Consider the following 24,967-nt stretch of genomic DNA (forward strand, 5'->3'; position numbering starts at 1 on the left):
TGAAATGGTATCGATAATTGATTGCTTTCTGAACAAAAATGCAGTTTGGTATCAATCTATTGTCATGTTTAGAAATTTAGTCTATTTGGGAAAAAACACATATGTACCTCTTAGTTTCCAAACTAACAGTTGAAAGGGAGGATTAGTTTTACCTGATAAATTTTAAATATGCCATTTTAGATGTCAAGTTTAACTGGTATGAAAGAAGACTGCAGACACCACTTTAGGTTTAAAGCTAAAGAAATATACGGGAAATTGATTAAGAAATTTGGGTAAGTTAGTTGTAGTTAGCATTTGAAGAGAGACGTAAAGCTGTTACATTCTTAATTCATATCACATATTGATAATTGATCCTTCATCAAAGTTTGATTTCTTGGCAGTCCTTTGTTTGTATAACTAAAACATTTTCATGGTAATGATAGTTTATTCAGTCTCTTACTTTGTATCTAGGTTTGAATACTTGTAGATGATGAATTGAGATTCACTATAGCATAGTTTAACAACATAATAAAAATTGACAGAACGACAGACATGTCTTCTGTAATACATTCTGTCTTAAGACAGGAATATAAAAATAATACAGTAAAACTTCATTATTGATATTGCAGTTATGAAACAATCTTTGGTATGGCTCCAACCAGTATACACAAGGTGTTGATGAATGTCAGAAAGACACAGGAAAGAAACAAGAAGAAAAAGAAAGAAGAAAAGTCAGATGATGACAGTGATAGTGATGATGAACAACTCAAAACTAGACCAGAAAGGTAAGAAAAACTTCTAAAATGTAACCAGAGGTAAGGAGAAAAATCACAGCCAAAGTAAGAGAAATATTTCACAACACTAGCAGAGATGAGGAGGACTGTCTTACAATACAAGCAGGGATAAAGAGAAATATGACACATCTCAAAATAAGGCATGTACGGTAAGTCAGACTAGAAGGAAAAGTATGATCATCTCAAAATGCAACCAGAGGGTAAAGAAAAGAAAAACAAATAATAAAAATTGTTGGTAACATTTCACAAAAGATGAATAACTAGGAAAACTGTAGAAACTAGCAAGAGAAAGGAAGTACTAAAGGACATCAAGAATCTGCACATTGATATGTACATGTTTATTACCCTATCTTGTTATTGTGATCTTAGTGGACTCTGAGTTGCTCATTTACTTTTGCTACTTTGTATGTATTATTTTAATTACTTTATGTTCTGTGTTGTGTTAGTCTGTTTTTCATATCTGGTCTTTGTCCCTGGATTACATTCTTTTGATTTCTGCTAGAATCTTGATTCCTTTCGGACACCGCTAAAAACTGTGAGCATGGACCAGGTGCACCGGTAGGGTAAGCATCCTATGCTTTTCTAGAAACACCCGCCAATCTGCTCATAAAAGGTCAAGTCCATGGTAGACGAAAGAGGAAAGGAAAACTATGACACATTGAACAAATCAGTTTTCATGGCATAGATGGATACACTGTAACAATCCACAAGTTCATGATGACAACCATAAAACTTATGTAGTGATGGCTTCAATCTTGTAGCAACATAACCCTGTTCCAGAGGCCTATTTGTTAGAATTGTAGTGCAATACAAAAAGTCTGCATAGTTTCAGCAAGTTCTGACATAACGTATGAGTTGTGATAACAAATTAGATAAAAAAAATACACCAGCATATAACCTAAATATGCATAAATCAAACTAAAGTTCTTTATACTAGATAGTAGATACATTCCTTATAATTTGATATTTTGGCAAAAACTATAATAAAGTCGTATTAATTTGTTCACACACCTTTTTAAGACAGAATTATTTCATTGATAAAAATAGTCTGGTTAAAAGGGGCATGGTTTAAAGTTTATGACATTGTTTATTGATCAGGTGATAGGAAAATTGTGTATCCAAGATAAAATAAAAATAAAAGCATCTTTTCTAACTGTAAAAATAGTCATATTAAATTATTTGATGAATGCATTCAATTTCTGATTAGTTTATATGCTATAACCTAATTTGGGTCCATTTATGCTGAATAATCCGCAAAGCAGATTATGTATCAGCGTAAACAGACCCAAATTAGGTTATAGCGTATAAACTAATAAGAAATTGAATACATTCATTATATTTTAATTAAAAATTAAAAAAAATGATATATCCATCCTTTTTATTAACACTGAGTTAACAGCAACTCTATTTTTCCCGCCGTGTAGTAATTCTAGTAAACAATTGGCCGCCATTTTGAAATCAGCGGCAAGACGCTGTCATTTCATCACTGGGAAATGTTCAATTATTTTCCAAAATTGAAGACACAGTTATTAAAGCAGGAATTTGACATAAACCTGGCGGACATAAAGTTAGCTAGTAATTTATTGTCAAAAAAACGTTTCAACGTTACAATGTGACTGAAAACGTTGTTTCGGATGTTGACAAACAAAAAGTAGTTCCATAAAAGGTGGGCATGGCCTAAATAGCAAGTTAGTTTAAAATTGAAACAATGTTGATATTTGTCAAACCAATCAAATCGCAGGATTCTCATCAAATTAAAATATTTAATGATGCATCCAATTCTCCCCATTTAATACCTCAACATACACCATATAGACAAAATGAGATATCCACTCAAAAACATTGACAGTTACTGAAAGTTAGCTCAGAACATGTATGAGTTTTATAAGAATACCACTATGGCCTTTTCTTCTTGATTTTAGTGTTGATGAGCTTCTAAGAGACACAGATTCTGAAGTTGATGATGAGATATCTAAAGGTCAGAGGTCAAAGAGAACTAAAGATCCAATCAAAGCCAAGTTGGCATGGTTACAGGAAGGTGCTGATGATATTGTTGATTTCCTTGATACAACTGCATCAAAGAAGGTTATGGGTAAGTATAAACTTAACAAGTTGTATTTGTACCTTCCATTAATTGTTCTTTTGAAGTTTTCTAGTGATGTGGAAAAACATCACACCTACCAGACCATTCATAGATTCCAAGAATTACAAACAAATTCCAATATTATGTGTATGCAATACATATATCTTGATTGTTGCAACTGGCATTTAGGAACAACAAAAACACTTAAGAAATGAGCAATAAAGCAAACTAAGTTTTAAGTATTACAACAATTACCTGGTTATTACTTGTTAGTTTTAAGGATTCAATACATAAATGATTTTTTATCTTATCTGTCTCTTAAAGGATCAAAAACTGATTATGTTGAACGTAATTTTGATCTTTACAAAACTCATTCCCAACACATATTTTTTTGAATAGTATGCTACAATGAAAAAAAGTATAACTGGTCATCATAATTGACAGTTGATAAATTACTCTGGTATATTTAGCTTATATGTCAAAGCTCTAAAAATATGTTTGATAATATCAGAATTTACATTGTTGATAAAGTTTGTATTTCTACTTATAGCTACAAGACCGGGTTCTAGTGTAGATAGAACTAAACCAAAGAAACCAAAGGAAAGTGAATTTAAATTATCAGCTGATGGCCGTCTTATAATCACGGAGGATAGTGATGAGGAAGGTTTGTTAATTCTGATGTAATAATCCTCCAAATTGTAGTAGTTTAGTTCTGGTTTCAGTCCTTTCAATCCAGCTTTTTTTTTATTATTAACTGGGACAAGGTTGTCATGGCCATTATAAAAACTTTTGACATTACTGATGCAGGGTTAGTTTTATTATTGCAAAAATTATATTTGCATTTTTTCTTAAATAACAAAATCTCCATTAACATTTTCATTTAAAGTATGTTTTAATTTTAACGATGATTTCTTAAAAAGGCAGAATTAGACAAATGTGAACAATGCCTGTGGTGCACACACTTGAATACGCAGCTAATTTTCAAGTGTGCACCACAGGCATTGAGATTATTTCAAACAGACAGAAAAAATATGACAGTCATTCCTTAAATGCCATTTTTTATTTTCAATAAAAATATAAGATACAATATGTAAGGGCTACTAAAATGGAACCCTATGATATAAAACTTGTTTTAAATGTATCATCATTCCTGATGATTTATAGGTCAGAAAAAGGGTTCAACTCCAATGTCTGATGAGGAAGATTTAGAGGACCTTTTCAATGCCATTGAAGGAGTTGGTAGTAAGGTAAATATATAAATCATTAGAAAAATGTTTTTGTACTTTTGTGTGTACCATCTTTTGTGTGTATTGCATGTATTGTGTGTATAGATGTACTATACCAAGGATGTTTTCATCATCCAAAAATCAGTGTGAAAAAATTAACATCACAATTATGTATGTATTTCATGTAGTAGTTATAGCTTACTTTGTCATGCATTGATCAGACATCCAAACATGGATGTCTTTATTACCAGGAATCGGATATCCATTAAGATAGCTTATTTTGCCATGCATCGATCAGACATCCAAACATGGATGTCTTTATTACTAAGAATCGGATATCCATTAAGAGTGATAAATTTCCCAAATTTAATTTAAATTTTCTAGTTTCTACATGAAAATAAAATTAAATGACTTGATTGTAATACAGGGATGATTTTACAAGGTCATCACAGAAAATGGAAATTGGTAAAATCAAAATAAATAAACAGTTAAAAAAAGAATCATAACCATTAAGTCCAGATTTCAATTAGCCGAATTCTGCAAAAAAGCAAAAAAAAAATCATCCCTGGTAAAGCAATTAGTACAATAATTACTGGTCTGGACAAACATCAATCATGTAGGGCATGATAAAGTACAAACCAGTCAAGCCAAACGCACATAGTGAAGTTGCTATCTTGCCTGGCAGTAATACATGTCAGTTATTGCTTCCATTATTTACCTTCTGTATTTATCATAATTAAAGGTACAATGTATCATGATCAAACAGCTGAATAATTGTTACTACATTTATCACATATGTAGCCCCCATAACTGAATACAAAGGACAGCTGATCAATACTCTAAAATGAAAAAAAAATATGGCAGACAATGAAGTGTTGGAGATCATAAGTTAAAGGTATAAATGTGTGCTTTGTTGTAGAGGGCAAAGAAAAGAAAAATAGAAGATCTGGGTTCTGATGATGAGACAAGTAGACCTAAATATAAAGGTAAACTATACCCTTTTCTTAATAAATAATGTACGGTACTGCTTCCTAATGTGAAGTAAAAAAAATAATTCACAAAACAAAAACATAATGCTTCAAAGCATCAGTTTTAAAAAATCACAAATACATACACCCATGAAGTTCATAAAACTATAGTAAGTTCACTTTAAAGGGAATTATTTTAATTTTGCTTCTTTACAATAGCTGGAGGTAAAGGCATACACAGACCTGTGGGTGAAGGAAGTCAACAGGAATTTGGTAAAGAATACAGATCTAAGGTTGGTTGTTCCTATATGTAAGGTTATGCTCAGAAATAACCTTTATAAGAAAAAATAGTCATACTGACAGGAAATAATAAGACTTACTATTGTAGTTATGATGAATACTGTGACTTTCAGATAAAAAATATAAACAACAACCAACTATCCCACATTAAAGTTTAGGGTCAAAAATTGGAATCAGTCTTTTTAGATATGGACAATATGTATTGGCACCATTTAATTCCTTCTTCAAAACCATATTGTCTGTATATATATCTAAATTTAGTTTCTCATGAATATGCATCTGTTTCAATGCATTTGGACTTTGGTAGTGATTTGGTTTGCAATCCACTGCACATTGTAACGGACCAGTTTCACTCATTAAGAATGAACCTTACCAATGCAAAAAAAAGTGTTCAAAACTTCACAGAAATATTTTGAGAATTCTATTAAAAATTAGGATGTGTGTGTTTTCATATCATTTACATGGTACTTAGTTATGATGCATTTCACCATGTGAATTTCTACAATAACCTGTGTAAACTTCTACTGATAAGTATATGTATATGTTTAACACAGAAAGCTGGTGGTGATATAAAGAGGAAAGGCAAACCAGATCCATATGCCTATGTTCCCCTACAGTTCCAGAGTCTGAACAAAAGGTTAGTTTACATTTTACCACCTGAACATTCATTTAATTCATAATTTTCATTTAAGATAGAAGTACTAATTAGTGTTGTATTATAATTCAATCCTTTATTCCATGTTATTGATAAGAAGTTCTTATATTTATTGTACCCTTGCAAAGCTTTAATATGGGTCTATAGGAATCTTCTTGTCTGTCTGTCTGTCTGTCCATTCATTCATTTGCCCACTTATCTTGTAAGCACAACTGCACTAAAACCACATGAGAGATTTGGTGAAATTACATAGAAAGGCTGGGCATCATATCTAGATGTACATGATGAAATATAATTAATAGATGCCTGCAAAGGGAGATAATCCTACATCAGGGTTTTTACATACAACAACCATGTGAGTCCATGTCCTCCTTCACCACTCTATGGGTTTGATAAGTTCTTGTTTTTGTGACACCAAAGACTGATTTGTTGTTCTCCACCAAGCATGAGACATAAAAGATTGTGATTAAGTTTTATTGGGAGGTTGGGCATCTTATGTAAATATTTTGTTGTTGGAGAACTCAAATGGAGATAATCCAACTTAAGTGTTTTGCATGTTAAAACCAAAGCATAACTCCTCCTATACCACTAAGGTATTTTGATGATATTTCATAGAAAGGTTAAGCATCATATGTAAATGTTCATAAAAGATAATAGTCACTGTCAGGAGACTACAAGGGGAGATAATTGAACTTACTTGGGTCTCACTAACCACTTCCGGGTCAAATGGCCACCCCCCTGTAGTATATGTACTAAAAACACACTGAACCTAGATCTATACAGTATAAATGCATTGTTTGTGTGTATTCTGATCAAAAGTATTCAAAATAAAGGTGAGAATGTGTACTTAAATATCATATTTGTAATTTACTACAAAAGTGTATGAATATTACTTACATGTATGAGTAAGTTGCCTCCATGCTGTCAATTACTAGTAGCAGAAAGAGGTAAAAATTTGGATTTTCAGTATTATTTATTAACAAGTAATTTTTGTGAAGAATTTCTACGATCATTGTACTATTATCATAATGATTTTGAAAGCTTTATTTTCCAAGCTGTGCTATGGTATGCAACTTTAAGATGTCAGTTGTCCTGGGAATTCACAGTGAAACTTCGAAAATCACTTCTTAACATTAACATACAAAGTAATGGAAGTGTTTAGTGAAACCAAAATTTTCCTCCCAATTACCTCCCCTTGAAAGAGGCTTCTTACTTAATATAATTTAAAGATAAATTTTTACATGATGTCAATAACTAATTGGTCTGTAGAAATACATGTTTCTATTTGTACTGGATGCTCTGTGTAATAGGTATGATCTACTTATAAGCCAGCTCTTGTTCACTATGTCCAGTGAATGACAAGAATTTCTTATTGCAAAAAAAATATGATTTCAGGAAAAAAGCAAAGTTACAAGGACAGTTTAAAAATTTGGTCAAAGGTGCAAAAAAGGGAGCAGTGAAAGGAAATAAACAGAAAAACAGGAAGTGACTTCAGATGTAATTGTGCGACGTTTATGTCCTGCTTATGAATTGTTATAGATAAATAAATGTTACTTGAAAATAAAATGCAGTAGTAACCATGCATTTGACATGTTTTAAAGTGTATATTGAAATTACCAATTATGTAGCGGCAGTGTCAAAGAAAACACTGTAAATTAAAAGTTATGCTAATAAATTCTTTTATGTCTGTTGTAGAAGTTTGATTTGTTAAAAAAACCAATGAAACAAGTTTTTTATTTTATTAGATAAATTTTTTTACAAACCACATAGAAATAAATAACAAAGTATAAAAGAAAATGCAAGTATAAACAATACTCAGTTTATTCAATCAATCAATCGTCACAAGTCACTCCTATTAAACACAAAATAAAATCTGAAAAATTCTTTCACAAAATGGTGATTCAGAACAATATCCACAATTTTACAGAAGATCTTACTAGTCTTATGGTGAATACATGGTTGTTGTGTTCAGACAACAGATACTCCATTTTGGCATGAGTTTCATGTTAACGAAACTGGAGAAACTGTCTTCTGAATGTCCAAACACAGCATAAGTTTTGAAGAAGTTTTATTCCATGTCCACAAAACTAAGAAAAGAAGATTGATCAGGTATTTATGTAAATCAGCACACTTAGAGATCTAGATTGTACAACTCGGACAATCCATTGATAGACTTTTTTACTATTTCCCTTCAGTAAGGTTTTGTCAGAGTTATCTACAAGTCACTCATTTTTCTGCTTGGTTCTTTGTTGTTTGATCCACATTACAGATTTATATAAAGATGCAATGACAGGTAAACTGATAGGCAGGAATAATGGAATGTAAATGGCAAACCTGTAAAATATAAGCCAAAATCATTAATAGGCCAAGTTTGCATTTTAAAAAAAATAATGGTCAGAGTAACAAAACATATATTTTATTCCCAAATCAATAGCTCACAAGGAGCAAAAAGAGCTGTACATAAACAGAGGAAAGAACATGATTGATAGATAATGACACTTCAAAAGAACTTCAGTCTACACAATAAAAAAAACTATATGTATATATATAGATGAATAAATAGAAATGTCAATTAGCTGAACCAATAATGAATTAAGCAATGGCAGACAAAATCTGAGTATCCTTATTCCTACACAAAAAAAAATAATTTTTGCTTAACAAAGCTTTTATTCTTTTAAAGCTGCATTAGCTGCCAAATATGTCCAGTTCTGATTCTGCTGAATTTTGCTGATTCAAATAAGTTTGTAGTAATGCAATTGAAGCAATAAAGCATATTACCTATGTGAAAACATTTTTTTAATTGAAGAAGATTGATAGCTCTGATCTAATTATTTTTCGCCATTACTTCCAAAGATTGCCGACAGGACATTCACCTGAGTTAAAAATACTTTCACCTTGGTTAGAAAAAATAACAATAACGGATACACAGGTAATGTCTTGTTTACATTTCATTTCATCTATTTCTTGATTTATTTCTCAAATAATCAATGACAATTACTGATCATATTTGTGCCACATTACATCACAATAAGAATTACAAAAGGATCCTTGTGTTACATTCAAACCTTTTTCTTTTACAGTTAGACTCCGTCAGTCTTCCTTGCCTTTGATTAACCACTTTGGCTTAGCAATCGCATTTTTTTTTAAAGAATGGACCTTTACAGCACATGCACGAATTAAGGTCACCAGAAGTCACATGCATACATTTATCTAGATTGACATTTTGTCTTGCAAGACAATAAATGTATTGACACTATTTCATGTATTTAATGCATTTTATTTGTGGATATCAATTGAAATTTTACAAGAAAAGTGCATAATTCAAAGTTAAGGCATATTTCTACAGAAACAAAATTTTACAAAAATGACAGCTAATGCAGCTTTAAACAAAATTAATTCTCTCATTAAGCACCAAATTTGGGACAAATGCATAAAAATATTTAATTTTACACAGCTTGTGTATTACAATTTTAAGAAAATATAACTAAATGTACATTGTACCTGAGCATTGTGCAAAAAATAATTTTATATTCAGTTGAAAAAAACTGGAAAAAGGAGATTCCATATTATTATTCTTACTATTACAATATTGACTTATTGTATTATTTATATTTATTGACTTACTTTTGATCCTCTGGGAAATATAACAGCTCAAGTAAAGAGGGATCAAAGAAGGCTTTTTCTGAAAACAAGATAACTAACAATAGGATTAGATAATAACAAAACATGTTGTTTACTTCTTCCTCACTCATTGATCATTACGATGCATCAATCAGCACCATGACAACTTGGCAGATGTTTTTAGAAAAGCAGAAGACACCCCTCCAGTGCACCTGATCCAAGTTTTTAGTGGTTATTTCCTTTTGTTTCTTTATACATGTTGTTTTGGTTATTTCATGTTATTTTTTGTGGGTGTCCATTTCCCGGTCTAATCTTTATCCTTGGAATACATTCTTTTGATTTTCGTTCTAATCTTGATTCCCTTCATTACTAAATTCCAAGCAAAGCAAGCTCTTCAATGTACAGAAATTGATAAAAATTTATTAAATATAAATATATTGACTTATTTTAAAGGTTTATCTTTCTTTTAAATCCAGTACTTTAATGATGTGGAACTGAGTTTGCTGTTCTATCTGGGCCATAAGTAAAAAGGCAACAATTCCATAGTTACAAAGAAAGGCAAACAACAAATAACATAGAATAACAAATAAGTACACACAGAAAAATAAACAGCACAAATCTCACTAGAAACGCCAACATACTAATTTTCTTCAGACTTCTTCTATATACATGTATCACCATAGAATTAGCTTAAAACTGGATCAGAATTATTTGGAATTATAGGCCTTTTTCTTTTGGAATAATAATTTATTTAAGCTTAATTGCTTAAATTGCTTGCATCCAGGGTTTTGCCATTCTGTATTTACATATGATCGTGATCACATAAGAAATAAGTCAAGCAATTTTTGTTTTTTGGACCACAAAAAAAATTAAACAATAAGCTGATGTGGATAAGGATAAATACCTTCCACTTACTTGTTATTAATTTTGATATACCTGAAGCTATTACAGCTTGTTGTGACATAAGAAAACCTTTCTCTAACTTTCCCTGAGTTAAATAACTATGACTAGACTTGATGCTGTTAACTGCTTCTTCAACCTGTAACAGTCAATTATTGTCTTCTATAACTAGCTACACATATACAAGTCTATTAGTTATACAAATAATCAATTAACCAAAAGGCCTTGTTTATTTACTGATTTCTTCGTTGCTTTCCTTTGAAGGGAGATTTTGCCTCTTTGGTATTTTAAGGATACTTCTCCAGATCTATTTTAAAATGCATTTCTTATCTATGTACTTGTTACAATGAAACCTATCTAGACCAAACCTAAACTGAAAACATGTTTAAAGCCCACATTTTTTAAAGTCCCTTTGTATCAATCTGAATGTATTTTAAAACTAGAAAATCAAACACCAGTTATACCAAAAAAATTCTGTAGTCCAAAAGGTTTACACAGGCTTTCCCTGTAAATTCAAATACATCTCCCTTTAGGCAAATATAAGGTGGAATAACTTAAGCCCACTATCAAAAATATCCATATTAAAAGCAGATACTTTGAACTAGATATACACAAGTTTCTTAAAATTATATCTGTTTAAGATGAATTATAAACTCTTACCTGTTTTCCTATATGATCTTGGATGACCATATTCCTGATCTTGCCCAACAACTGAGCCAGTGATTTGAGTGTAGATTCTGCTGTACCAAGATTTTCAATACACCTATATCTCAACCAACTGTCTACTTCCTTAAATACATATCAAAATATAATTGTAATCAATAGACTATTCTAAAGCATTCTCACCTCCTCTTTTAAGTATCAAATAAGTTGTTAATAAATCACCTAATTTTACTTTTTTGGCCCTTTTTCTAAAATGATAGGGGCCCCTAACTTTAAATAAAATAGGAACCTTCTTTAGTTATTAGTAAAATCATATCAAAATTTCATGACAATTGGTCAACGACAAGTGTCTAGGGACAACCACAATAACGACAGAACCATACCAATATATGATTGCAAATTGTTTTGTGGTGATATAAAAAAAACTTTTGTTTTTGAGAACAGCCACCGACAGTCAGAAAGCAGCTCATTTTAAGTAATTATAATACCCAAAAAAAACAAGTTATGAAGGGATAAATGGTCCATAAATCCATTCACTTGTCATCACTAAGTTGTTGCCTTGGTGCAGCCATAATTTAGTTAAATTTCTTTCAAACTTGTACAAAGTGTTGGTAACCACAAAAGCTTGAATGGGATTGGTTTTGACAGAAATCAGTAAAAATGAGTTATATAAATATATAAAAATATATATATATATATATATATATATATATATCTATATATATCTATATATATATATATATATATATATATATATATATATATATATATATAATCAAAACATCTTTTGTAAGGTACTTTGTGAGGTACTATGTAATGTACTTTGTAAGGTACTATGTAATGTACTATGTAAGGTACTATGTAATGTACTATGTAAGGTACTTTGTAATGTACTTTGTAAGGTACTATGTAATGTACTTTGTAAGGTACTATGTAATGTACTATGTAAGGTACTTTGTAATGTACTATGTAAGGTACTTTGTAATGTACTATGTAAGGTACTTTGTAAGGAACTATGAATAATCCAATCTTCAAAATCATATTTATCTCACCCATTCTGTTAATATTTGATTGCCAGGGTTACCAATATCAGCATTTTCAGGAGACTGAAACATCAAAAATAAATATATGTTTTACAGTTGCAAACCATGTAAATTTAAAAAAAAAAAGAAAATAAATACCATTGATATCTGGGGAAAATTCTTTAATAAAAAAAACTAGCAGTGTTTTGTCTTTAACATAATTTTAACAGGATAACTAAAGAAAGTCACATATTCTTGTGTACATTTTCTGAATTGGTATAATAAATCATATTTAGTAAAAAATGAACATTAACAGTATTTTATTCTGAGCTAATTTTACCATTTTGCTCAGTCCAAATACAAGTTTACAACATTTTCCAATAACATACCTGCTAACATTTCAAAACACTCATGGAGATTTTATGCATGATGCATGAACTAGTCCTCAATACCTAAGCAGGCCTTCAAATTCATCAAAGTGTTGTTTTCTGGCTTTTTATGACAATAAAAATCTAATATACTCTTAATTGAATGTTTGGTTTTAAATTGTGATCAATATTGCTCCTTGATAACTTAAATCCCCCAGTGACACCTGGCAGGTATGCAATAATTAATCACTACATTTACCAGTATAAACAAACTCTAAGAACTAACCACAAGTTATATATAAACCCTTATTACCTAACAAGTAGAGAAAATACAGTTAAAAAAGTAATTACTATACAGGTATATACTGATATCTTACCATTTGTTGTAAATACACTAATTCAACTAAACACTGGTTATATTACACTCCAATATCTGATAACTGGATATACTTAATACACTCTAACAACTAAACACTGGTTATATTACACTCCAATATCTGATCGCTGTATATACTTAATACACTCTAACAACTGAACACTACTTATATTACACTTGTATACCTACACGTAACTACTATTTATGATATACTTAAAATAACTTACAACTATTTGTAGATTAAGAAGCAGTTTAAGTTGTGTTGTAAAAACCTCCATTACTGCTTTCATATCAAGGTTAACGGTGACTGGTAACGAGTCATTCTTCCCTGGGTTGGGTACATTATAAATGTAGATACCTCCCCATCTGGGGCTCAGGAAGGAATTTGTCTCCACTTTTATTCCTTGAAAGGCATAAGATGGTTCAATTCAAATATCATAATTTAGAATGAACAGACAATTTATACATGAAATTACTACCATACCAATTCTGACAATATAGTAAAGAGCATTCATTTCATTAAAAATATAATACATGTGAATTTTTCATACTTAAAATAAGCATGTGCATGGGCTATCTATTCGGAAATGATTCTATTGCAATGTCATACCAATTACAACATTCTTATAATGTAAGATTCGTTGCCAAATATCAGATTCACATTCTGCTGTTTTCTGTTTGAGATGAAATAGACCGATTCCATGTGTTTGACCAATTTAATAGATGTAACAAAATTAAAGAACTGATAATCACAAATCAAAGTGACTTATTAAATAAAATTGCAAAGTCAAGAACACACCAGAAAAATGAAAATAGCCACTATAATTCTGACTTAGTACAAACACTTCAAAGTAAAATAGTGGGACAGAGAAAAATGAAAACACTTCCTTAATCTTTCTCCAACATACCTTTATTTTGAATATACAATGGGTGCTGATTGCGGCTTGGTACATAGGTCAGGAAATTTAAAGTTGGATTGTTAGAAGCATGAGAACCTACAAAAATACACATTGATCTTTTATTCTGCAGCACGGGCAGATCTAAGGGAAGCCCTGAGTGACCAAGGCCCCAATTGAAATTGAGATTTTTTTTTAAAAATGTTAAATTTTTTATATTAAGACATTGAAAAATACTCAGAAAGCAATTAAATTCAATACAAATGTCCTACCATATTTAACATCATATCATAAACTTAAGTGGATATGCTGAGTATATTTTCACTCATTTTTTATGCCAAATTGGGGCACAGATAATGGCTTCTTTTGGTAAATCTCTAAATATGCCACTATACAGAGACAATATTGTATATTACAATTTACAGTTTCATACTATCAAACACACCAAGTCTGTCAACATTTGTTTACTCCCTATGCATTCATTTATAGTTGAATATCAGGAGAAAACTTGTATTTTTCATACTAATTATTGTATTACAAAACAAATGTCCTTGATATTAACCCTTGTTGTGCTACACCCGGACCTGTTCGGGATTGGACCTGGTTTCAATTTGTTGGTTCTGGCAGTCTTAATCTTAGTTTAGGAAAGCGCAATTTGTGTCCATCTGTAAGCAGCTTGACTGTGCTTGAAAATGAGGCTATCGGATATAGAGTTTGTTAAAAAAATAATGACTTGAAAGCTAAAAGAAGAGGTCACAAGTTTCCGCTGTCAAAAAATAAAATGATATTTTGGGAGGGGAGGGGTTAGGGTTCATTTCACGGACCTTCGCCAGTGCAGAATTAATCTGTAGTACTCTATTTCACCTGAAAACTAAATAATAAGAATGATTTATGTCACCACCAGTTATATGTCAACCTCTTGTATTGACTACTTTAGGCCAAACAGAGGCCATAAATGGAAAAAAATCCTCATTTTTTTCACACGAGTGACCCTTCAGAGAACTCCTGACCCCCAACTTGTGACTGTAACACACTTTATTTGGCTTCAGTAGCCTTCATAGTGTACAGGCGGTAGTTTGAATGTGCTTTGGCTCCTGATTTGCTCCTGTTGAACCCCATATGTAGCAAAAAATGATCAGAAATGATCAGCAATGGACATTTTCAAGCGACAGACCCATTTTTCCACGTTGGCCCACTCACCCTCCCACCACCCATGCCACCCTGTGATCACCTATCTTTAATTCATATGTAACAATCAGCATCAGTACCATTGTGCAACTAATTTGCATATGATTTGCATAAGTTTGCAAAATATTGTAATCTAGACTTTCGTTCAGAAATGCTCCGCACAACAAGAGTTAATGACTAACCAAGTTTGACTTCCAGAGGATTTATTGTGTGAGGTAAATCTTCCATGTTATAGAAATATCCACCAGTCTTCTCATCTGACTTGGGTCTCCTTAATAAACCAGTAAAGTATAAAACCTGCAAATCAAATTATAATTAGTGATACCATGGTAATGACTTAAGCCAGGGACTCAGAGAACAATTAGGATTTTTTTTATTTTTTTTATTTTAATAAGAGGGAAGTCCATGAGATCTTACCATTAAATATGTCCAACTACCAGGGATTACACTAATGAAAAGTCAAAACAAAACATCCATTCACTATACCTATATAGGTAGAGAGACTCTATGTAAATAGTTTATTATTATCATTTACAATATAATTTTTAAACCATCACATAGAATTTGATACTATTTCACAGTATTTTCTAAAATTATGAAAGACAAAACAGTATTTCAGAGTATATGTTGCTGCCACATGACTTCATGTTGAGGGCTTGATGTTGGCCAATTGAGTGTTTTTCTGTTGAACTACTTGTTTTTTTTTCCTAGACATTTTCCCCTGCTTTATTAAGAGACTGAAAGATTAATGAAGGAACTATGACTTACTTGTGACTTGATATTTAGTTTTGTAAATTTTCCTATTGTTTCAACCAATGGATCAAGGTAAGCTGAAAATCAAAAATATATATATAGAATATCTTAAGATCTACGTTAGTCTACGTTTCCATCTTTATGAAGGAAGATAAACAAAAAAAGAGATTAAAACAAATGAATTTCTTTATTCTACTTCTACATAACTCATAGCCAAATGTGAGTTTGATATATTTCTGGATGTACAATCAAAGGAGAAAATACCTTAGGATTTCTTTTTCAAACACTCTTCACAAGTTAACATAACATAATTCTTAATCAATGAAAGATAGTTTTTAAAAATAACTTTTCTTACAGGATCTATTTACTAGATAAACAGATTTACTATATATAATCATGACAACATACAGCTAGAGTAAAACCAATCAACGCTAGCCTTTATATCTCACTGACTGAACAACTAAACTTACAAATATCAGATTCTATGTCCCACTCAGTGTACAACAAAACCTACCAATACAAGTCTCTATGTCTCACTGAGTGAACAATTAAACCAACCAACACCAGATTCTACCTCCCACTGAGTGTACAGCTAAACTTCCAACACCAGACTCTATGTCCCACTGAGTTTACAGCTAAACTTCCAACACCAGACTCTATGTCCCACTCAGTGTACAGCTAAACTTCCAGCACCACACTCTATTTCCCACTGAGTGTACACCTAATCCTACCAATACAACACTCTATGTCCCACTGAGTGTACACCTAAACCTACCAATAAAAGACTCTATGTTCCACTGAATGTAAAACTGAACCTACCAATACAAGGCTCTATGTCTCACTGAGTGAACAACTAAACCTACCAACACCAGAACCTATGTCCCACTGAGTGTACAGCTAAACTTCCAACACCAGACTCTATGTCCCACTTAGTTTACAACTAAACCTACCAACACCAGACTCTATGTCCCACTGAGTGTACACCTAAAACTACCAATAAAAGACTCTATGTTCCACTGAATGTAAAACTGAACCTACCAATACAAGGCTCTATGTCTCACTGAGTGAACAACTAAACCTACCAACACCAGAGCCTATGTCCCACTGAGTGCACAGCTAAACTTCCAACACCAGACTCTATGTCCCACTTAGTTTACAACTAAACCTACCAACACCAGACTCTATGTCCCACTTAGTTTACAACTAAACCTACCAACACCAGACTCTATGTCCCACTGAGTGTACACCTAAAACTACCAATAAAAGACTCTATGTTCCACTGAATGTAAAACTGAACCTACCAACACCAGACTCTATGTCCCACTGAGTGTACACCTAAATCTACCAACACCAGACTCTATGTCCCATTGAGAGTACACCTAAACCTACCAACACCAGACTCTATGTCCCATTGAGAGTACACCTAAACCTACCAACACCAGACTCTATGTCCCACTGAATGTACAACCAAACCTACCAACACCAGACTCTATGTCCCACTTAGTGTACAACTAAACCTTCCAACACCAGATTCTATGTCACACTGATTGTATAGTTAAACCTACCAATACAAGATTCTATGTTCCACTCAGTGAACAACTGAAACTACCAATACAAGGCTCTATGTCCCACAGAGTGTACAACTAAACCTACCAACACCAGACTTTATGTCCCATTGAATGTCCAGAATGTCAGGCTGTGGGTTCACTAGGGTGAATGTCACATCATAGGCTTCATTAGACTTCATGGCTCTCATGCTAGCTTTGTCTGGCTTAAAGGTGAAAACAGTTGCTATCATTGATATATAAATTTGTTCATAAAGTCAGTATATATAATCATTGAACAAATGTATGGCAAATTTACTAATGATACTGAGAGCAATTCACAAAGGGAATACCCCTTCTACATTTGCAATTAAAATTTAATTTTAAACCTTTAACTTCAATTATCTCTCTTAGGCCTCCAACTTGAATCATACTGCTCCACACACATCTACACATAATGCACAACCTACCTATAGTATTTCATCATAGTCCCTTCAGCTGTTTAGGAGGAGTTGCTCTTACAAGATTTTAGCATGTAAAACCTTCAAGTGGGATTATCTCTTTTTTGAGCCCTCTGCAAGTCATCATATCCCTTCATGCACAATCACATATGATGCCCACCCTCCCCATAAATGTCATTAAAATATCTGGAGTGGTTATGAAGAAGTGGCTCTTTCAAAAAAATGTGGACAGACAAACAGACAGACAGGATGATTCTTATGCACCCCAAACCTTTTTATTTTTTTCATCTTGCTTTTTGAGAAAATCAGCATTTAAATGAAGTGTGTTAGAATTCAGATTTATGTAGTCATCATACTTTCTCAGTAGATTAAGATTTTACTTGTTGATTAATCTCTTTTCCTTTAGTTGCATGGTATGTTTTAGTTAACACAGCTTCCTCGACAAAATACTCCCGAACAAGTTTTACTGCATTGTCAGCAATATTAGACAAAGCTGAAAAAGCAAATGAATAAAAATTTTAGAATACTAATGGCAAAATGAATTCTAAGACAATTTATAAAGAAATGTTTTTTATATGAATCTTCACATGCAAACCAAATTAAGCATTTCATGTATCATGTGAAAGGTTAATTAATTTTTACTAAACACTTTACTGAATGCCTACATAGAAAATTTATTTATTTCTTCTGGCTTCTTAGAGCAATCTCAATATTTACCTTTAGCTTGAGTTGAGATATATAACGCATGATGGATACCAATGTATGGCTTTGTCAGTTTCCGTGGCAACAGCATGATTTTGTACTTATTGTGTATATCATCTTTAGAGTGTAGCTTCTCATCATATTCTATAGAATCACAGAAAACAACTTTGACAGACCTCAATTCAAGAACATAAATTTATACTGTTCAAATAATTGCATGTACAAATTATTTAAAATAAATTAGGACCATTGTCTCCATTTTGAAATACTGGTAAATAACACGTGAATTAAAAAGCAACAGCGACAAATGTCCTTATTTCCAAATTAAAAAAAAAAACTATTGTCGATTGTTATTAACATACGTGGAAGGGGAAGTTTTTCTCCCGATTTTTCTTCATCTGTACACTGCCTTACATTAACTCTGTATTTACAGGATATATCTGTTTCCTTTGTGGCTACAATAAATGTGCACTTTTTAAAGATCTGATTACTTAGAAAATTAAACTGAGAATATTATTGCAACTAATACTAAACATTGAATCAATTGAAGTTCTTCATTTTTTTCTACTAAATAAATCTGTTATGCATACTAGTATTCTCATCTAAAATTTATCGTTTTCTCTTTAGAAAAATCCATTTCTATGTACATTGTGTACATTTAAGTTAAACTGTTTCTTTAAAACGTTCACAAATTTTGAAAAATAATAGGACAAACTATAACTTTTGTTCTGAAATAACTAACTGTTTGATTATGTAGCCTAAAATCATAGACTTTTTATTATTTTAAAGTAGGTTGAATTCAATCTGTCACTATTCATGTATGCTCTTAGGGATGGTATATACATGAACATAACATTGATGACATGTACATATATGTCTAGCTTCTATCTGTGGTAGTTTCTATCTGTCTATCAATGCTCATATCTTCACTTTACAATGGACAACTGAAACACAGAGTAATTGTTGTGGTACATACCTGACTGTGGTGGGTACATACCAGACAGTGGTGGGTATATACCTGACTGTGGTGGGTACATACCTGACAGTGATGGGTACATACCTGACTGGTTGGTACATACCAGACAGTGATGGGTACATACCTGACTGGTTGGTACATACCTGACTGTGGTGAATGCATACTTGACTGTGGTGGATACATACCTGACTGTGGTGGATACATACTTGACTGTGGTGGATACATACAAGACTGTGATGAGTACATAACTGACTGTGGTGGGTACATACCTGACTGTGGTGAATGCATACTTGAATGTGGTGGATACATACCTGACTGTGGTGGATACATACTTGACTGTGGTGGATACATACAAGACTGTGATGAGTACATACCTGACTGTGGTGGGTACATACCTGACAGTGGTGGGTACATACCTGACTGTTGTGGTACATACCTGACTGTGGTGGGTACATACCTGACTGTGGTGGGTACATACCTGACTATGATGGATACATACCTGACAGTGGTGGGTACATACCTGACTGTGGTGGATACATACCTGACAGTGATGGATACATACTTGACTATGGTAGTATATGGCTGATTAGGTTTGGTATATACATGTAGCTAATCATGGTGACACACACCTGATGTTGTTGTTATATCTATGATTGTGGTGGTACACACCTGATGTTTTTGTTATATACCTGATTATGTTGGTATACACAAGACTGTAATTGTAAATACCTGAATGTAGTGGTACATACCTGACTCTGGTTCCACATACCTTAAGTTGCTGGTTTATACCTGATACCTAACTCTAGTAGTATATACTGGACTGTGGTGTTACATACCTGATTTTGATGGAACATATTTGACTGCTGATACAAACCTGACTGTGGTGTACATACTTGATTGTTATGGTACATATCTGACTGGTAGTACATAGATGACTGGTGAAATATACCTGACTGCAGCTGCAGTGGTATATACCTGACTATGGTGGTACATATCTGACTGTGTTGGTACATACCTGATTGTGATAGTATATACGTCCTTGGGTACCTGACAATGGTGGTACATATCACAGGAATAGACATGGTGTATATGTCAAAGAAACAACAACCCCAATGGAATAAAAATGTCAACCCAAGGCCACCCATTGGTCTTCAATGAACGACAAGGAAATCCTCATACCACAGGACAGGCTGCAGCTTGTCCCAAAACATCAGTTTACACAGGTACAGCAAAAGCATTACTCCTATATACTCAAGTAAAATAAAACATAAACCAAAGGTGAAAATGAAACAAGTCATACAGAGGCAAGAAATTCCTGACTTGGCGTAGGGTTAACGTACTCTGGTGTGATCACAACCCTCCCTGTGAAGATATTGTTCCAGATTGTGGTGGTACATACCAGACTGTGATGGTACAAACCTAATTGTGAAGATATTGTTCTAGATTATGATGATACAATGTACATACCTGATTGTGATGATACATACCTAATAGAGAAAACATTGTTCCAGATTATGGTGATACATGTACATACCTGACTGTGATTATACATGCCTAATTGTGATGATACATACCTAATTGTGAAGATATTGTTCCAGATTATGAGGAAACGTACTTGACTGTGATGACACATACCTCATAGTGAAGATATTGTTCCAGATTATGGTGGTACATACCTGACTATAATGATACATGTCTACTTGTGATGATACATACCTAATTGTTAAGATATTGTTCCCAATTTAGGTGGTACATACCTGACTGTGATGATACATACTTAATAAATAAGATATTGTTCCAGATTATGGTGGTACATACCTGACTGTAATGATACATGTCTACTTGTGATGATACATACCTAATTGTTAAGATATTGTTCCCAATAATGGTAGTACATACCTGACTGTGATTATACAAACATGTACCTAATTGTGAAGATACATACCTTATTGTGAAGATTTTGTTCCAGATTGTGGTGGTACATGCCTGACTGTGATGATACTTACCTAACTGTGAAGATATTGTTCCAGATAGAGTGGTCAGATCAACATCAGTGATTTGAGAGTCAAAATTTACAACTTCAATATCTACTGTGTACTTCAACTGTAAAAAAGTCATATTGTACTGTTAAAAATGTGTATAGAATAAAAATTTGATTACAACAAAAAATAGGCCATGCTTTATTTACCAGTACTAAAATTGTACAAGTTTAAATAAAGAGTTGTATAAATAATATAATAAAAGCTGGATGCAATTACAACTGCTGAATCTTTAACAAAACAGACAAATATGATTACATTGCAATGTTTTAGACATAACTAGAATTTTACATATTTAACTTCATAGATGTTTGAATATTTTTTACACTTTAATCAATGCTGCTCATGAGTTGACTTTTTCTGATTGGTAGTCAGAGTAGTATTTCCACTTCAGATTTGTCTACAAAACATTTAAGAATGACATTTCTCTCCATAAATGGGCATTTTCCAGTTAAAACAATCAATGCTAGGCAAGTTCATTTCCTCTTGTCTTCACTTACTGTATAATCCAATTAAATCAAGCTTGACAAGTGGGAAATAATGGAGATACTATCCTTGACTTTAAAATGCAGAAATATGCAATTACACTTATGAAAGTTATATTTCTTACACATTATGAGAAAAATGTCATCTACTCTTCACTTGTTCCACTGTTCTTCACTCATACAAAAGACTGAATTTTTCATGTAAGAAATCTTTAATAGGGGCTTGTGTGAGAACTTACCAGTCTTTAAAACAAAGTTAATACTGAATTGCAAGTAGAATGCTAACTACATATACTATGGAACATCTTTAATATAATTGAGCTTACCACATACTGTAATGCATTGCTACAGTTAAAACAAGGTATGTACACTAAAGCAGAAAATCATTTTAAAGACAATTCATATTCTATTTATAAACAACATATATACCTGAGCTTGATATAAGTTTTCTATGTCTGAGTATGGTAGACTAACTCTATAAACTTCTGTTGTCTTCCACCACAATGGTACTCCAATTATAAGACAAACAAAGCCAAATCCTAAAGCTGCATAAGTTTGGGTCCATGTCACTAAAATATAAACTGCAATTTAATAATAAAGGGAAATAATCAACAAGTGATCTCTTATAGAATAGAAGTACAAAACAAGTACGACACAAATCCTGTGGATCTCTCTATTTCTAATTTCAAACAGTAAGTAAGTAATCTTTATACAGAGTCGGAAATATATATACAATCAACATTACAAACATTAGCAGAACTATAATCTTTGATCATTTCATAGTGGACAAATTACAAGAGCTAGTTTTAATTAGATTGACTTGTGACTTGACTGTATCCCTCAGTTTTTTGTTGCTGATTGTTTTTTTACATTACATCCAAACACAATAAAGCAGTGGTATGTTGGGTTTTATATGGGACTGTCAATTATTACCAGATTTTATTATTTCACAAGATCTCTTCAATTTGAAAATGACAATTTTGATCTTTTTGTTTAAGTAACATTCTGATTATTTTTACATGACTTGAGTTTTCTATATAACATTTTTTTCACAAAGAATAATGAGATGTCAAGAGGGTACACTTGAGACCAAACATTATGAAGTCAAATTTTTTTCACAATGTAAATTAGGCAATTTATAGTAACATCTTATATGGCTTCAAAGCTTATTTGTTTTGCTTTTTGTTTCTTTATGTTTGTGTGTACTTATTTGTGTAAAAAATTATTACTTGTATAAGTTAGACCTTAGCAGAGTGTGAGTAAAATGTAAAAGCTGGTTTTTTTTCAATACACATGCAATTAATTTTGCTTTCTGATCTATGAAAGGTAATAACCAAATTACTTAACAGATAAACTCTAGGCAATAGTCTGAAATAGATTTTTCAGCTTCTTTGCTTTGATATTATATTGCTTTTGGATGATGACTTGTACCGTGTCTCTCCTTTCCCAGGTTTCTCGCTTATCTTAACCCTGTTTACTGTACGACTTAGTAATTCTTTAGGTACTATACATAAAATACACTTGTATATGTACTTGTACATGTACTGGTCAGAGAGTAAATCACACTTTTTTCAGGACAGAAGCTATTCTCGCCAATCTACTTACTTAAATTTTATTGCTCAATCAAAACTGTTATGTGATAGCTCATTTTTTAGAACAAAATATCAGCAATCTGGTAAACATTTTTTTCTTTAATTTTTGGCATGAACTTGTTTCACAGGAGAGGATGAAACAAGAGTAGGTGAGAATAACTTGCTGGCGAGAACTACTCTTTGACCTGTTCTGTACATATCTGGCATCTGCATATATCATATGGCTCATACTAAGTCATAGGAAGTAAAAATGGCAATGTGGATTCAGCAGCAAGTTCAGAGATGATACAGATAACAAGAAGTCTCAACGAAATTTTACAAAATTAAGCAGTATTCATACACATCGATTCCTTTTCCTCTGATTTTTTCATCATTATTGAGTGCTACCCCAAATCGATATGAGGGGTTAAGTTTGGGTAGGGAAAAGAAACGCAAATTGTATCCATTTTGCGGATAATCTGTCGTCATTTATTGCTTTCGCCCCTCAGTTATATGACAAGAAATTGTTTTTCCCATCCATACTTTTGATATAAATAATTCTTAATAACATGTCATTAAGTGTGTATTAGCATGTAAATAAATATCAATCAACCTATGCACAATTCAATTATAGACATTAATAAATGGGGATTTATAACATATGGAGAAATAAACGTCACTGACGTCATTTGCATAATCGCCATCACAGCGTCGTTTTCGACCAATCAGGTTTTATAGAAAATCTAACTTCACAATCTAACAACAACCAATCACAACGATTTTTTTCATATCACTACACGTGAAATCTAGTTGTCCAAGAAGTAGACAAAACGGCTGAATAGTAGAGAATTTACGATACTTAATGACTTTTCATTCAAAATTGTCAACTTTCCTTTCATCTGTGGCAACATCCCTTCAGTACCTGCGTATGGAGTGTTCATATCACAACTGATACGTTATGCCAGAGCTTGCCGAAACTACGCAGACTTATTGTATCGCGCTAGAACTATAACAAATAGGCTTCTGGAACAGGGTTATGTTGCTACAATATTGAGGTCATCACTACAGAAGTTATATGGTCGTCATCATGGATCGTTATGGTGTATCCATCTGCACCATGAAAACTGATTTATTCAACGGGTCATAGTTTTCCTTTCCTCGTTTGTCTATCGCTATAACCTTGGTTCCCTTGATTACTCTATCAGACCATACGAAAGAGCAATCAAGGGAACTAAGATTCTAGCGGAAATCAAAAGAATGTAATCCTGGTACAAAGATCAGACATGGAAAACAGACAAACACAACAAAGAACATAAAGTAGATAAAATAATACATACAAAGTAGCAAAAGTAAATAAGCAACTCAGACTCCACTAAAACTGGGAGCATGGACCAGGT

The 24,967-nt window shown here is 32.4% G+C and overlaps 2 protein-coding genes across 3 annotated transcripts in view; one reads left to right on the forward strand and one right to left on the reverse strand.

Annotated features, from left to right (window-relative positions):
- The window catches only part of LOC148622670 (RRP12-like protein), a 43,053-nt gene extending 35,358 nt beyond the window's left edge, over positions 1 to 7,695 (forward strand). Inside the window, exons 24-32 of the mRNA XM_088572691.1 lie at positions 181 to 272; positions 609 to 764; positions 2,696 to 2,865; positions 3,407 to 3,520; positions 4,021 to 4,103; positions 5,002 to 5,068; positions 5,270 to 5,343; positions 5,905 to 5,987; positions 7,401 to 7,695. Coding sequence (XP_088428817.1) covers positions 181 to 272; positions 609 to 764; positions 2,696 to 2,865; positions 3,407 to 3,520; positions 4,021 to 4,103; positions 5,002 to 5,068; positions 5,270 to 5,343; positions 5,905 to 5,987; positions 7,401 to 7,494 — 933 coding nt within the window. The 3' untranslated portion in view covers positions 7,495 to 7,695. The remainder of the gene's footprint in view (positions 1 to 180; positions 273 to 608; positions 765 to 2,695; positions 2,866 to 3,406; positions 3,521 to 4,020; positions 4,104 to 5,001; positions 5,069 to 5,269; positions 5,344 to 5,904; positions 5,988 to 7,400) is intronic.
- A 35-nt stretch (positions 7,696 to 7,730) lies between these two features.
- Positions 7,731 to 24,043, reverse strand: LOC148622671 (GPI-anchor transamidase component PIGS-like). 2 transcript variants are annotated; one of them, XM_088572693.1, is made up of 16 exons: positions 23,932 to 24,043; positions 22,429 to 22,568; positions 21,482 to 21,578; positions 18,862 to 18,954; positions 18,515 to 18,643; positions 18,178 to 18,290; positions 17,446 to 17,563; positions 15,808 to 15,869; positions 15,222 to 15,336; positions 13,864 to 13,950; positions 13,183 to 13,358; positions 12,242 to 12,295; positions 11,187 to 11,315; positions 10,563 to 10,665; positions 9,630 to 9,687; positions 7,731 to 8,339 (listed from the first exon to the last, which is right to left on the reverse strand). In XM_088572693.1, the coding sequence occupies exons 1-16, from the start codon at positions 23,963 to 23,965 to the stop codon at positions 8,228 to 8,230; spliced, it is 1,620 nt and encodes a 539-aa protein (XP_088428819.1). In that variant the 5' UTR covers positions 23,966 to 24,043; the 3' UTR covers positions 7,731 to 8,227. The 2 variants fall into 2 exon arrangements, with proteins under 2 accessions (XP_088428819.1, XP_088428818.1); XM_088572692.1 differs by having other exon boundaries at positions 8,070 to 8,339; positions 22,429 to 22,580; positions 23,932 to 24,001.
- Positions 24,044 to 24,967: the final 924 nt, after the last annotated feature.

Source organism: Perna viridis, chromosome 3 (assembly GCF_037379345.1).
Source record: "Perna viridis isolate PV_CMFRI_1.1 ecotype Kerala chromosome 3, ASM3737934v1, whole genome shotgun sequence".
Classification (NCBI taxonomy): Eukaryota; Metazoa; Mollusca; class Bivalvia; order Mytilida; family Mytilidae; genus Perna; species Perna viridis.